Genomic DNA, 13,743 nt, shown 5'->3' with positions numbered 1-13,743 from the left:
CGTAGGAAATACAAAGAAATCTAATACATATCTAATTGGAATTTCAGAAAAAGGGCAAAGTAATATTTCATGATAGATGGGACAGAGGAATATTTCATGATATATGGCTGAGAATTTTCTAGAACAGGTGATTAATGGAAATCCACAGAATCAAGCTTGAGGAATCCCTAATAGCTTAGATTAAAAAGAAACACTAAAAGAAATTGCAGAACACTAATAATAAAGAGAAAACACAAGACCTGAAAACCACTTATCAATTATTTGATCTAATTGACATTTATTAAATACTCCACCAAAAACAGTGAAATGCACATGAAGATCCATCAAGACAGATCATATTCTGGTGTGTGAAACAAATATCAACAGATATAAAAGACTTGAAATCATAGGAGGTCAGTACTCTGACAGTAAGATATGAGATGATCTATATGCAAAAAAAAAAATTTCAGCAATTTAAGAAATAGCTCATAAACCTAAATGAAAGAGCTAAAATTACAAAACTTTGGAAGAAAACAAAGATCTTTGTGATCTTAGGTAGACATAAGCCATAAAGACAAAAAAGTTGAATAGTGAAATTAATAACTTCTGTTGATTTCCGGGAAGATGACAGAGTGGTAAACAGCAGAGAAAGAGCCTCTCTGAGGTTTGATGAGGAGAGAAGGAAGGAGGTGGGGCCCTGGCACCTAGGAAGGATCTGAAGCAAGAATTGAAACCCACAGGGAGAGTGATGAGAGAGATTTCAGTGAAGGAGGTAGCAGGTGACACTTTCTGCCTGAGACTGGACTCACTGTGTGGGAGGGGCTGGTTGAACTTGCAGATGCACCGTGACTACTGGTCACTCCAGAGACCTCCATGGAGAAATTCACCAGTGGAACAGAACAGTGGACACAGTGAACTGCAAGGGCTGGTGAGTTATTCAGGTTCAGAACTCCCTCAGGAGAAGTGGTTGTCCAGGAGCCATCTTGAAGAGGGGCCAACTGAACTCGAAACTTAGAGCAATTGCTGGCTCCATCTAGCAGCTTCCAGTGTCAGAGTTGAGGAGCCGAGTTCAAGTCTGCAGGAGGTCAGGGAGCCAAGTTTGAGCCAGCAGGGAGGTGAGTTCAAGCCAACAGGAGGCTCACAGACTACTGCAGACTGAACAGGTCTAGCTCCAGCCTCATGGCCAGAAACCAGCCTGAACTTGAGTGGAATTAGAGATGCAGGCTCACTGAGATCATTCACTACACTATCATAAAGCTATAGCTGGGTTTCTGGGATTAATCAACTCTAATATGGATTCTGTCTGTCCGTGCTGTCTATCAGTGACAGCAGAGACACACCTTGAAGTGAATATTTTTTTCTTATTTTTTTCTTTCTCTGTTTTTGTTTTTGTTTGTTCTTGCTTTTATATGCATGAACATGATTTCTAGTTTTTCTGTTATTGTTCTATTTTGTTCTTGTTTTTATTTCTTCCTTTTCTCTTTCCTTCCTGGCTCCTTCACCAGTTTCCCAAAGTTTGTATGGTCTTCCTTTGTCCTCCAGCCTTACTTCTAATCCCTTCCTCTTCTTCTGTTTCTCTATTTTTCCTCCAAACCCCTTTTATATTTTTTTCCCCAGAGGGTAAAATTGTTATATTGAGGGCTTATTTACTGCATACAGTTTTCTAATTCTTTTTAGGTTCTGTTATATAATCATAAAATCTACTTCATACAGTTAAAGGTGGCAAATTAATAGTTACCTTGGTTTGTTATTTTCTGGCTTCTGTTTGATGCTGCTGTTATTGCTGATTGTACCACTTTAGCCAAAGTGACATAATTGTTCTAATCAGTTCTCCCTGGCAACCAAGACTGAGATTGCCTAAGAGTCTTAAAAATACTATAGGCCAGTGCCAAAGAAGCAGGGGCTAGGCCAAGTAGGCAGCAACTTCTCATCCCCAATAAATTGAAGCGGTAGGATCTTGCAACAGACTCAAAACCTAGAAGCCAGCTGCACCTGGAACACACCTCTGAGAAGTAGTCATTTCCTAAGGGTTCTAAATACTAGCAATAAAACAACTTCTCTTCAAAAGGCGCTGTGAAGAAAATGAGGTGAGATAAAGCTTGCAGAAAATACTTGTAGAACTCACATCTAAAAAAAGAGCTAATTACCAGAATATATAAAAAACCTGTATAGCTCAGTAATTAAAGACAAACCAGTTTTTAAAATGGACAAAAAATGATTTGAATTGACATTTTATGAAAGCTGTGTGGATGTTAAATGAATACATGAAAAGATATTAAGTATAATTTTTCATCTAGGAAATATAAATTAAAACCTCAGTGAATTACCACCAAATTTACTTAGAAGGCACAGTACCAACTGCTAGTGAGGATGTGGAGCAACTAGAATTCTCTTACACTTCTAATGAGTATGAAAAGTACACTGCCACTTTGGAAAATTTTTTGGCAGTTTATAATGATGAATTATATAGTCTCTCCTGTGAAAAATAAAAATATTATTTTACAAAGTGGCCTAATGTGAATGTATATAAGTAGCTTTATTAATAATTGCCCAAAATTAGAAACTACCATGAACTTCTGTGTAACAAAACTAGATAAATTGTAATACACCATGAATAAATAAATTATGCATTTATATAATAAAACACTACTCAGCAATAAAAAGGAATTAATAGCATGCAGACGTTGTAGACATTTCAAAAGCATCATAGCTGAATAAATTCAAAGATAAGGCATATACAATAGCAAAGAAATATATGAATAAATCTATATTAATTGTAAGAAATTATTGAGATAGTAAACGTTTGAACATAAGATAGAATTAAAATATACAGTAATAAACATTGGAATAAAATGAAGTTAATGAAATGAAGTTTACTTAGTGTCTGAGTTGTCCAGAAGAACAATAAGGACTTACCTATTTTAGAGTTTGATTATTTAAGGGTGTATAATGTGATTTTAAACTATTAAAAGAGTAGAAACTTGGTATGTACTTTCATACAATAGAGAAAGAACTAGAATGAAAATGGTAATTCTAAACCTATAAGCATTTAATGATATTAATTCAAAAATATTTAGAGCAATATTGCCATAACTTCAAGAATTGGAAATCCATAAGTGTACCACTGCAACATTTTTGTCCCAGTGTCATGTTAACCAAGTAGACTGTCAGGAAGGATACAGAAAATGCTTAAGGCTTGGTGTAATAGAATATAGAGAATCTTGCTTGAGCAGCTGTAGAAACATACTCTTTTCAAGCATACACAGAATGTTATAAAATTTTGATCATATGTTATAAAGCAAGTATTAGAAAATTTCAAATATTTAGTGTCACATAGACTACATTTTCTGATTGTGGTATTTTTATATTAGGAAGTGCTAATAATCTTCTACCCCAAAATAGAAAAAACCACAGATATTTGAAAACTTGATCAGATTTATGAAACATGAGAACATACGTTTTGGGGCCGGGGAGATAACTCAGCAGCACAGTGCCTGCCTTGCAAGTGCAAGGTCCTGAGTTTGATTTCTGGTACAAAAAAAAAGAAAACATACCTTTTGAACTTAATCGAACTTTGAAATATTTTATATAACTTTATAAATGAAAGATGATTAAGTATTTTACTTTATGCTTTTTGTTACAATTATTAAAAAAGGCAATCATAGACTGTTTTCAAGGAGTTTGACTTTTGTTATGTATCATATGAAAAGTCACTGAAAGGTTTTTGACAGAGGACATAATGTTCTGATTTCTATTCGAAAAGTATTCTGAATTACTGTATATGGGAGTAGACTGTAGTGGGCAAGCTTGGAAACTGGGGAAACTACAGGAAGATGACATATTAGCCTAAGTGAGAGATGATGGTGGCTTCAACTAGAATGCTGAGAAGGGGGTTCTCAAATCTCATTTACTTTTTAGCCTTTTTATTGTCTCATCTCCTTTCAAATGTATTCCATTAGGGTAAGGATTTTTTGTTACTTGCAAGTGTGTCCCTGACACCTAATAGTGTGTGTAGGTTAGAGTAGGCTCTCAAATATTTGCTAATGAATTTTAAGTGATTTGGAACTTTTATGTTACTGGTATATATTGCTTTAAATTTGACTTTTATTTTTCATTTAAAGCATGAAACAGTTGATGGCTACAGAAGATATTTCACTCAGATTGTAGGGTATGTATCTTAATATGGAACTAAGTTATTAATTTTATGTTATGCTGAATGTCAGAAATAATTATTTTCTATTTGGATTTTAAAGAACTACATGCAGTGTTGGTAATTACTGTTTTAGGTTCTTTGTGGTGGAAGATCATATTTTACATGTGACGCAAGGATTGGTAACCAGGGCATACACTGATGAACTTTGGAACATGGCCCTTTCAAAGATAATCGCTGTCCTTAGAGCTCATTCAGTAAGTCAGTAATTTATGTTACTAAAATTTTAATTCAGTTACTCCAAGAACCTCTGAGTTGCATAATGTCAAAGGAAAACTGTACCTCCATCATTCAGCAGTTTTTGGTAATTGCTCAGATCTGGAAGTAGTAATGTCAGGCTTTTGTTTGGTAATATGAAGCTGGGTTTTGCAACTGGTTGGGGCTTCCCAAGACTCTTCTATTTCAGCAATACAGAAAATGAAGACCTCATTAGTCTCAACTGACCTCTTCATTAGATCACTGAAAAGAACCATGAAGAAAGATTTTTTTAATTATCATTCCAAATTCTTTTTTTCCAAAATAAACCCCACCATTAAAACTCAATAGAACTTGTTCTTCAGTGTTTATGATTTGCAGTAATACTACGGTTACGAATTTCTTAAGATTTTTCAGTTTTCTGATTTAGAACTCATTTGAAATGATGAGCCATTTTGTAATAGGGAACTTTTTATGGTTAAAGTTAAATGATCAAATATTTCCCTAATGCCTGTTGTGGAAATAATATACATGTTAGTATTACAAAGATTATTGGAATTAATAATTGGTCAGTAAAGACTTTTCCTTAAGACAACTTTAGAGGTTGATTTTTAGTATATATCCCCGTGTTTAAAATTGTGTCCTTTTTACAAATTATGTTTTTATAATTGATGAGATTTAAAATATGTTGAGAGAATGTTAGTTTATATGACATTTAGATTATAAATATATTTTTATTTATCAATAATTTAGGTTCTTGTTATATTCACTGTCTAATGAATTACAGCTTTTTCTAACATATTAATTTAAAAACATCCTTTCTTTTGGTGCTGAAGATCGACCCAGGGTCTCACATATGCTGGGCAAGTGGTGAGGTATATCTCGAACTCAAGAATAATACATTTTATCATAGTTTGTATTCATATTATCCCTAAGTATATAAAATTTTATACATTATCTATTCATTTTGTGACATTAAGTATGAAGTCATAATGTTTAATGTAGTATGTCACATTCAAAATTAAATTAAATTCTTACTAAATGCTGTTAAAGGGACAGTAAATTTCACTACACCTTTTGACGTTAGTAGTTTTCTTTAGTTAATTACTAGGAAGTATTTAAATTGTCATTCCACACTTGATCTTAGCCAAAAGGCCGAGAAGTGATAAAATTGTCATTCTTATATGGAAAAAGTAATATACGTGGCTCTTCTGTAAGATGGAGAATCAGTTCATGTAAAATAAAAATATGAGGTCGCTATGAAAATCATTGTTTCAATTTAAAATAACAAGTTTCTTAAAATCTAAAGACTTTTAGAAATACAAGCATCCTTGTTTTGACCAGTTTTTTTTAGTGTGCATATTTCAGGAAGATATTTTTCATTGAGTACAGTTACATTTTGATACGTCATTTTGATCTCTCCCTGAAAACTTAAACTAAATAGAGGATGTGTATCTGTGTAGTGAGATTTTAATTTTATTGTACATCTGGTAGATAAAAGGAAAAACTTTAGATTCTTAATTTTTAACTAAATGACTCTTATGTTTTTGTTGTTTTGTGTTTCACCCCCATACCTACCTATCCCCTATTCCCTCAGTCTTATTGCACTGACCCTGATCTTGTTTTAGAGCTGAAGAATCTCATTGTAATTTTTGCAGATACTTTGCAGGTGAGTGTTAACTTAATATTCAGTTAATGACTGTTTTGAGCACTTAAAGAGATGCTGATTTTATTGTGGATTCATGGGTAACAAACTAGTAGCAATAAATATTTAGTTGTGTATTATTCTGTTACTCAAGATTATTCAGGCCACCTCCTTCCCAATTATGAAACTTGGAAAGAGCTCAAGAAATACTACTGTCTTTTTAAATACTGGCCATTCAGTTAGAATAAAATATTTTTGTAATTTAAAAAATTACATGATGTAGTAGAAAGAACCCTGAGCTAGAAATTAGAAGATGTAAGTTCTGTCTTAGAGCACTAAGCATGGGTTCTGAAATGACACAAACCCTGTTTCTGTTTCATCTGGGCTCTTGACAAATTGTATGCCTGCAAGTTCTACAGGCCTGAGATTCTTATTTGTGAAAATGGTGTGATACTATATACGAAAAACACATAGTTTAAAAGCTGTATATACCAATTTCCTCAAGAAAAGTTATGACAGTATTCAGGTAATACAGGCATTGGAAAAGCAGCAGTGAAGGTTATGTAAAACCTTGCAAGGTTACTTTTCTAATTCATTGCTTTGAAATAAGACCAAAAAAGACACCCATCCTTTTTACTTATTTGGAAATTCTATAATATTTTCATTTTACTGAAAATTAACAGGCTTATTTTTAGGTAGATCTTACAATAAGTTAACCAATGTTGGCTTTTTAATTTATACTTAATGAAGAATGGAGGTGTCATTTCATAAAAAAACTAATTAAAGAATGTTACATAATTTAGAGTTTTTAAACTTATTGGAACTTTTACCTTTAAATTTCAGTGTTTCATCATTTAAAAGAAAGCTGACTAAACAATAGAGTAGAAGGTAACACTACTACACTTATAGTTCTGCTTACTGCCTAGGGAACAAGTCAAAAGTAAACATTTGTTGATTTATTCACTAACACTTTTTGAGTATTCATTACTTGCTAACAGTTGATATGCAGATTGATAGGGACATAAAGTGACACAATAGGGACATAAAAATCCTTAGCTTCAAGAAATTCACAATTTAGTTGTAAACAAATAAGGTATTTGATAAGACAGTATAATATAGTAATAATAATATAGTAATATGTTAAAGAACACTGGGCTCACAGAAGGTACAGTAACTAATTTTTATTCTAAGAGTTGGAGAAGGCTATCAGGAAAATTAAAATGTAAGCTTCAAGCTCATTTTGAAGAACAAGTTCAGCAAGTATGAGAAGGAAAGGGAGTTAATGGGAGAGAAATGTGTAAACTGTAGGTAGACGTGTGTATGGTGAATGTGAGACTGGTTGAGCAGCTTGGTAATATTAAAAAGAGCAATATATGAGTGTCAGCAAGGAGTACAAATGGTGGTGAGGAAATTGTTAGGGTAGTTTGACCTAGAGTGTGTCAGTTCTTCTGAGACTTTAGTAAAGACTTTAGTGTTTTTTACCAGGGTAATGACATGATCAGGTTTATACTTTTGAGTGTGGTATTTTGAGAGTCTGGGCACCTCATTCCATTGAAAGAAACAGGTAGTGGGATTTCAGTTTAGGTCTAGAGAAGAGATGTGAAGGACCTGAAATAAAGTAATTATACTGAGAATATTTCTAGAAGAAAGGAAGATAGGTAAATGATGGAGAATGATCCATTTGAAAAAGATTTGTAAAGGAGGTGAAATGAAAAGTATTTGGTAGTTGATTAAATATGCATAGGGGAGTTTAGATGATTTTTGAGTTTATTAATAAGCTAGATTGATGATAGAACTATTATCATAAATAGGAAATACTTTTTGAGGATAATTCATGTAATGTTGCTGAAAAGAGAGACAAGAAAAGGAAAATTATTTTGGCGTCAGCAACTCTTTCTAGACCCTTTTTTTACTTAATATGCTCTAGTAGAAAGTGAAAAGGATATTTTTCCTATGCTTTTGGAATGACATACATTGTGATCTAGTGATTCCTTTCAAGTGATTATCTAGTATTCCTGACATTTTTAATGAATACTTTTTACATGAATGTCTTTTTTCTTTTTCCATATTTAGGGTTATGGTTTTCCTGTGAACCGACTTTTTGACCTTTTGTTTGAAATAAGAGATCAATACAATGAAATACTGCTTAAGAAATGGGCTGGAGTTTTCAGGTTAGTCTAAGCCATGGCCCTTAGTGTAATGAATGACTTTTGTGAAATGTTCAACTAATTGATTTTGTATATGACAATAAAATGTTTATAATCAAATTTTATGGTAAACAAACATGCAGTTTACTGTTTTAACCATTTTTAAACGTACAGTTCAGTGCTGTTAAGTGCATTCACATTGTTGCACCCATTGCTAACATCTGTCTCCGAAGTTTTTCATCTTCCTAACAGAAATTCTGTACCCATTTAACAATAACTCCCCATTTCCTCCTCCAGTTCCTGGCAACCATCATCTTATATTGTCTCTAAAGTGTGACTATTCTAAGTACTTTGTGTAAGTGGAATCATACAATATTTATCCTATTGTGTCTGGATCATGTCATCAAGGTTCATTTATGTTGTAGCATGTCAAAATTTCTTTCCTTTTAAGGCTGAATAATCTTCTACTGTATGAATATACCACATTTTGTTTCTGCATTTGTCAGTGGACATTTAAATTGTTTCTACTTTTCGTGAGTAATGCTGTTATGAGCATAAGTGTACATTTATTTGTTTGAGTTCCTGCTTTTTCAAGTCTTTTGGGGTTTATACCTGGCAGTGGAATGCTGGGTCATGTGATAAACACATCATTCTTTTTTTTTTTTTTTTTTTGAGGAATTGCCATTCTGTTTTCCATAGTGCCATTTATAGTTAACTTTTAATTATATATGTGTAATTATTTTTCTAGTAAATGATTAATACCTATAAAACTAAATGTTCAAAGATATTTTACATTAGAGAAAGATTTACAGCTTTAAATTTAAAGACTGTTTTTAAGAAAATGACTCTTGTGATTAGCCACTTGTCTGAAGGACATGTACTAAAGTATTTTAGTATTCATGAGACTCTACTCTGCTATGAAAAGAGAAATCTACTTCCTCTTTTAATTACTGAAAGCTTTCTGCCCTCCCTTCATTTTTCTTACTATCTGCCTTCTCTTCTACCTTGTCCCTCCCTTTAAACTTCCCTCCCTCCCCCCATCCCTCTCTCTCTACCGTTTCTGCCTTCTCTTTCAAAAAAAAAAAAAAAAAAGAGTAAATCTTGAAATCTACATCTAGGTTATTCAAAGTATGATACAAATAATATATCAGTAATATTTGATGACATTAAAATAAAAATGTTGACTAATTTAACACCAGCTTGGCACATAACTCCAACAGTTTTCAAAACTTTGATGATTTTTCAATTTTGTAATAGAAATATTTTGTCAGTACCTTAATGGCTTACAAGGTGATAAATATTATTTTTAAATCAACTAAATAAATCCTTATTTGAGTTTATTGTATCAGCATTCTTTGGATACTGTCAAGGCTTTCCCAAATGGATAATTGATAATACAGATGAATCAGATAACTATCATTAGCTTTTTGTATTATGTGCTTTTAAAATAGAGGTAGTGTATATTGATAGATGCAGTAATTTATAACATATATGCTGTAATGTAATGTGATGTATCTTTATACTTATGAAATCTTACATTTGGCCTCTCTGCAAAAGGATGCTTAGATTTTTATCATTGTTGATTATACTCTTATCTATTTTAATACTTCTAGCAGTGACATTGCTCCCTCAAAGGAGGGAACAGAAGTATTTTTCTCCTTCTGTCTTTTGGACATATGTTCCTCTGTCCATGAGCACACTGGAAGTCATTTTATTCATCTTTCAGGACTATGAAGTCCCTAGCTTCTAACACTTTCCATGAGACATTCCTTCACCTACTCTGATAATTGCTTCCTTCTTTGTCCTGCTTTTGATATGCATACCTTTTATGTTATATATTATAAACATTATAATTAGTTTGCATATCTGACTGTCTTGTTTGGTTCAAAAATGTGGATATTTTATTTTTATGAGGTAGAGAGTTTTCATCACAGTTAAAAGTGTAGTTCATAATTGGTGTCATATTAAACAGAATTATAGGTTGTATGAGGTAATGATTAAACATCAGATACTTTAGGACAGACAAGATTGTGCTTCAGCAGCAACAGCAAAAATTCCCCAAAATCTCAGTGAGTTAGTCATTTTCTCACTCATAGAGAAGTCTACAAGTAGGTCTAGTAGTCAGAGAGCCAAGCTGTTTGCATTAGTAATTCTCCTTCTCAACACATTATCTCCCTTTTCACCATGGGAAGGAGGGTTACATAGTTGGCTCATACAAATGCTTTTATAGGGGGCTGGGGATTTAGCTCATCGGCAAAGCGCCTGCCTGGCAAGCGCAAGGTCGTGAGTTCAGTTCCCGGTACCGGAGAGAAACCAAAAAAAAAAAACCCAAATGCTTTTATATTCAAAGCGATATAGTGTATTCCTTCTATTCATAGCCCAGTGGCCAAAACTAGTCATGTGGTTGCCTGTGAGGGAGCCATGTAGGAGAGCACATGAATATGTGATAAATAAATGGCTCCTGCCTCACTAACTATAAAAGTTCCTTTTCTCATCATAATGTTATGAGAGATTAAATAAATTTAACATACTGTTATGCTGTTTAAGAGCTTATAGCCTTAACAACAATTTGAAAATTGTCCCTATCAAGAAATCTAAGTGAAATACTTCCCATGTTATGGATTTATTTTTAGTTACTGATAATGAGCTTGTTCAAACTTTTATCATCTTGAGAATTGTTCTAGACCAGAAAAGTAAAATTTAAGTACTGAGAGGCTATAAAACAAACTAGTGGAAAGATGAAATTATACATGAACTTTGAGAGCTAAGACTTAATTGATACTGAATTTTAGAATTCTAGAGGATTAAACAGTGTTTATCTACTTGGACCATTAATTGGCAAATGAAGTGTTTTTGTAGGAGTTGGGATTTTTATAGATACTACTTTATAACACTCTAATGATATATTTTGTAATAATAAGTTTTCAATTCCCCTTTCTTAACAGGGACATTTTTGAAGAAGATAATTATAGCCCCATCCCTGCTATCAGTGAAGAAGAATATAAAATAGTCATCAGCAAATTTCCCTTTCAAGATCCAGATCTTGAAAAGGTACATGCTGGGTTTTAAAATTTTTCTTAAGGAATTTCATTATTTTTAGTACTACATAAAGTTAAGCTGACATTGTAAGTTATAATGACTTTTTGGGATAATATAAATATTAATATAATAAAATAACTATATTTTGTTCACTTGTAAAGATTAATGCTATTTTTACTACTACTGTTTTGATGAAATTAAGAAGGGATTTTCCTGGGGATATTAGAAGCATTTGTTCTAAATGTTAGGTGGATTCCTAGGACAAGTGTTGGGTGGGTTCCAAATTAAATATATTAAATGTTGAGTAGATTATAGTAAGAAGAGTATATTTTGGGGAAAGAATTTCTTTGAAATAGCCATTACTATAGAAGATTTTTTTGACTTTTAAAAAATAGTATATTTCTATAAAAATATGTAAGTCTGTTTTCTGTTTTTCTTACTTGATTAAGTAAGAGATATATATGAAGTAACAGCTACCTGCAGACTTCTTATGGAAATAGGAATGCATATTTTTGGAGTCAATACAGCTGAACAAAAGAAAGGATAGAGAAAGAAACTACACCAGTGTGTGGATATTCTGGGATGCCCATGAGTGCACATATATGTACATACGTATACACAAGTATGTACAGTTGTACCTATCTAGTATTTCTAGGAAGAATCAGATCTTCTGGAAAAAGAATATTATATTTCCCACAACTATTACATTTTCCCTCTTTTTTCTTATTTTTCAAACTGTTTATAATTTAATTGTTTTCTACATTTTTATTCCTGAATGAGCATGACTGAATTATGTGACATGTGACTGTAAATTTTTGTCATTTCTATGTATAAATAGCCATATTATGTATAATAATTATTAAATACAGAGAAAATTAACAGCATAGCTTTTGGATTTTAGCTAATACTGCCGTTGATATATGTCCCTGTTATCTGTATTTTCATGCCCAAAAGAGACCAGAATAATTCTTCTTCTGTTTTTTTTTTTTAAGACAGGGTCTCACAATACAGTTCAGGCTAGTTTTGAACTCACTATGTAGTTCAGGCTGGCCTAGCGCTTGAGGTGATCATCCTGCCTTAGCCTCCCGAGTGCTGGGATTACAGGCATGGACTACCACACCCAGCTCAGAATAATTATTCTAACATTTTGAAATCCTAATCAGAGTTGTCCCTATTAAAAAATATTACCAGAATATTTTCCATTTTATGGCTTGGTGTGTTTGTTTGTGGTTCTAGTTATTAGTAAGGAGTTTGTTCAGGCTATAGTATCATACAGCATGGGACCAGAGTGGATTCATGCTGGGTCTGTTTGTGGCGTACTATAGCCAAGTAACTTACCTTATTTCAGCATTTGTACCTCTCCTGTTAAAAGAGGAGCTTGAACTAGATAATCTTTAGTGTCCCTTCCAGTTATGCTCAATTATTCTAGATAGGTTTATAGTTTAAAGGAAGTTTAGCTTTGCTTATAGGAGCTTCCAGTATATGCAATACCCCCTTAGGACTAAACTCCTAATTTAGAAATTATATACATTGGTCAGTATTTCTGCAGGCAGAAAGTCTGTAATCCTGCAGTATAAAGTACAAGGTTAATGAAATTAGGAGAGGAATATAAAAAATATAATTAGAGAAGTTGAAAGGGCCAACCATAATGGCCGTTGTACATAATTGGAGATGGTAAATTGTTGGAGAGTTTAGCCTTTTTTTTTTTTTTTTGTCTTTTTGAGACAGGGTCTTGCTGTGCAATTCAGGCTGGTCTGAAACTCATTTTATAGCCTAGCTGGCCTCAAACTTGGAATGACCATCCTGCCTCAGCCTCCTGAGTGCTGGGATTATAGGCATGCACCACTGCGCCCAGCCCTTAGCCTTTATTTTGAAGGCGATGACAAGCCACCAGAAGGTTTTAAGCAGAAAGAAAGAACATAATGAGATTTGTGCTTTAGTAATATCACTCTGGCTGATATAGGTAGAATGGATTAAAAAAGAGTAAAACTGGTGAGACCAGCTAGGATATTTTTGCAGTTACTCTGATGGATAGGGGGTATGGTCATGGAACTTAATTTAGGAGATACTTGGAATAGTGAAACAACAGGAGTTGTGATTATTTGCATGTCAAGGATAAGGGAGGTAAAGATTTGCATATCAGGTATAATAAGCAAGTTTCTGCCTTCAGTGGTGGTCACATGATTCACTATGTTGGGAAATGTAAGAGGACAAGAGTTGAAAATATTTATTCCAGTAGTAGAATGCCTGAATTGGGTTGGAGATAAAGCTCAGTGTTAGAAGATGAGTTTAACATGCACAAAGTGTGGGCCTAATCCCCTGCACCAAAAACAAAACACAAAACAAATAAAAGACAGAAAAAGGATAAGTGCATGAATATGGAAAACATTAATGATTAGTATACCTGTTTTGTCAAATTTTGCTTGATTTGCCATTTTTTAAAATACAGAATAGTATTTGCGCTTCATAGATTTTTAAGAGTAGGGGCCAGTTATGTTAGATACTTCAGAGAAGTTAGATTAACATGA

At 33.1% G+C, this 13,743-nt stretch overlaps 1 protein-coding gene across 1 annotated transcript in view; it reads left to right on the top strand.

Moving 5' to 3' along the window:
* Positions 1–13,743, top strand: part of Exoc6 (exocyst complex component 6) — a gene marked incomplete at its 5' end in the record, with an annotated part of 170,744 nt that overhangs the window by 67,375 nt on the left and 89,626 nt on the right. The window contains 5 exon segments of the mRNA XM_013514880.1: positions 4,101–4,147; positions 4,266–4,386; positions 5,982–6,053; positions 8,103–8,200; positions 11,122–11,227. Of these exon segments, the coding sequence (XP_013370334.1) occupies positions 4,101–4,147; positions 4,266–4,386; positions 5,982–6,053; positions 8,103–8,200; positions 11,122–11,227 (444 nt within the window).

Source organism: Chinchilla lanigera, unplaced genomic scaffold (genome assembly GCF_000276665.1).
Source record: "Chinchilla lanigera isolate Chin_1 unplaced genomic scaffold, ChiLan1.0 scaffold00024, whole genome shotgun sequence".
Classification (NCBI taxonomy): Eukaryota; Metazoa; Chordata; class Mammalia; order Rodentia; family Chinchillidae; genus Chinchilla; species Chinchilla lanigera.
Note: the sequence above shows the minus strand (reverse complement) of the source record. Positions and strands in the feature narration are given on the sequence as shown.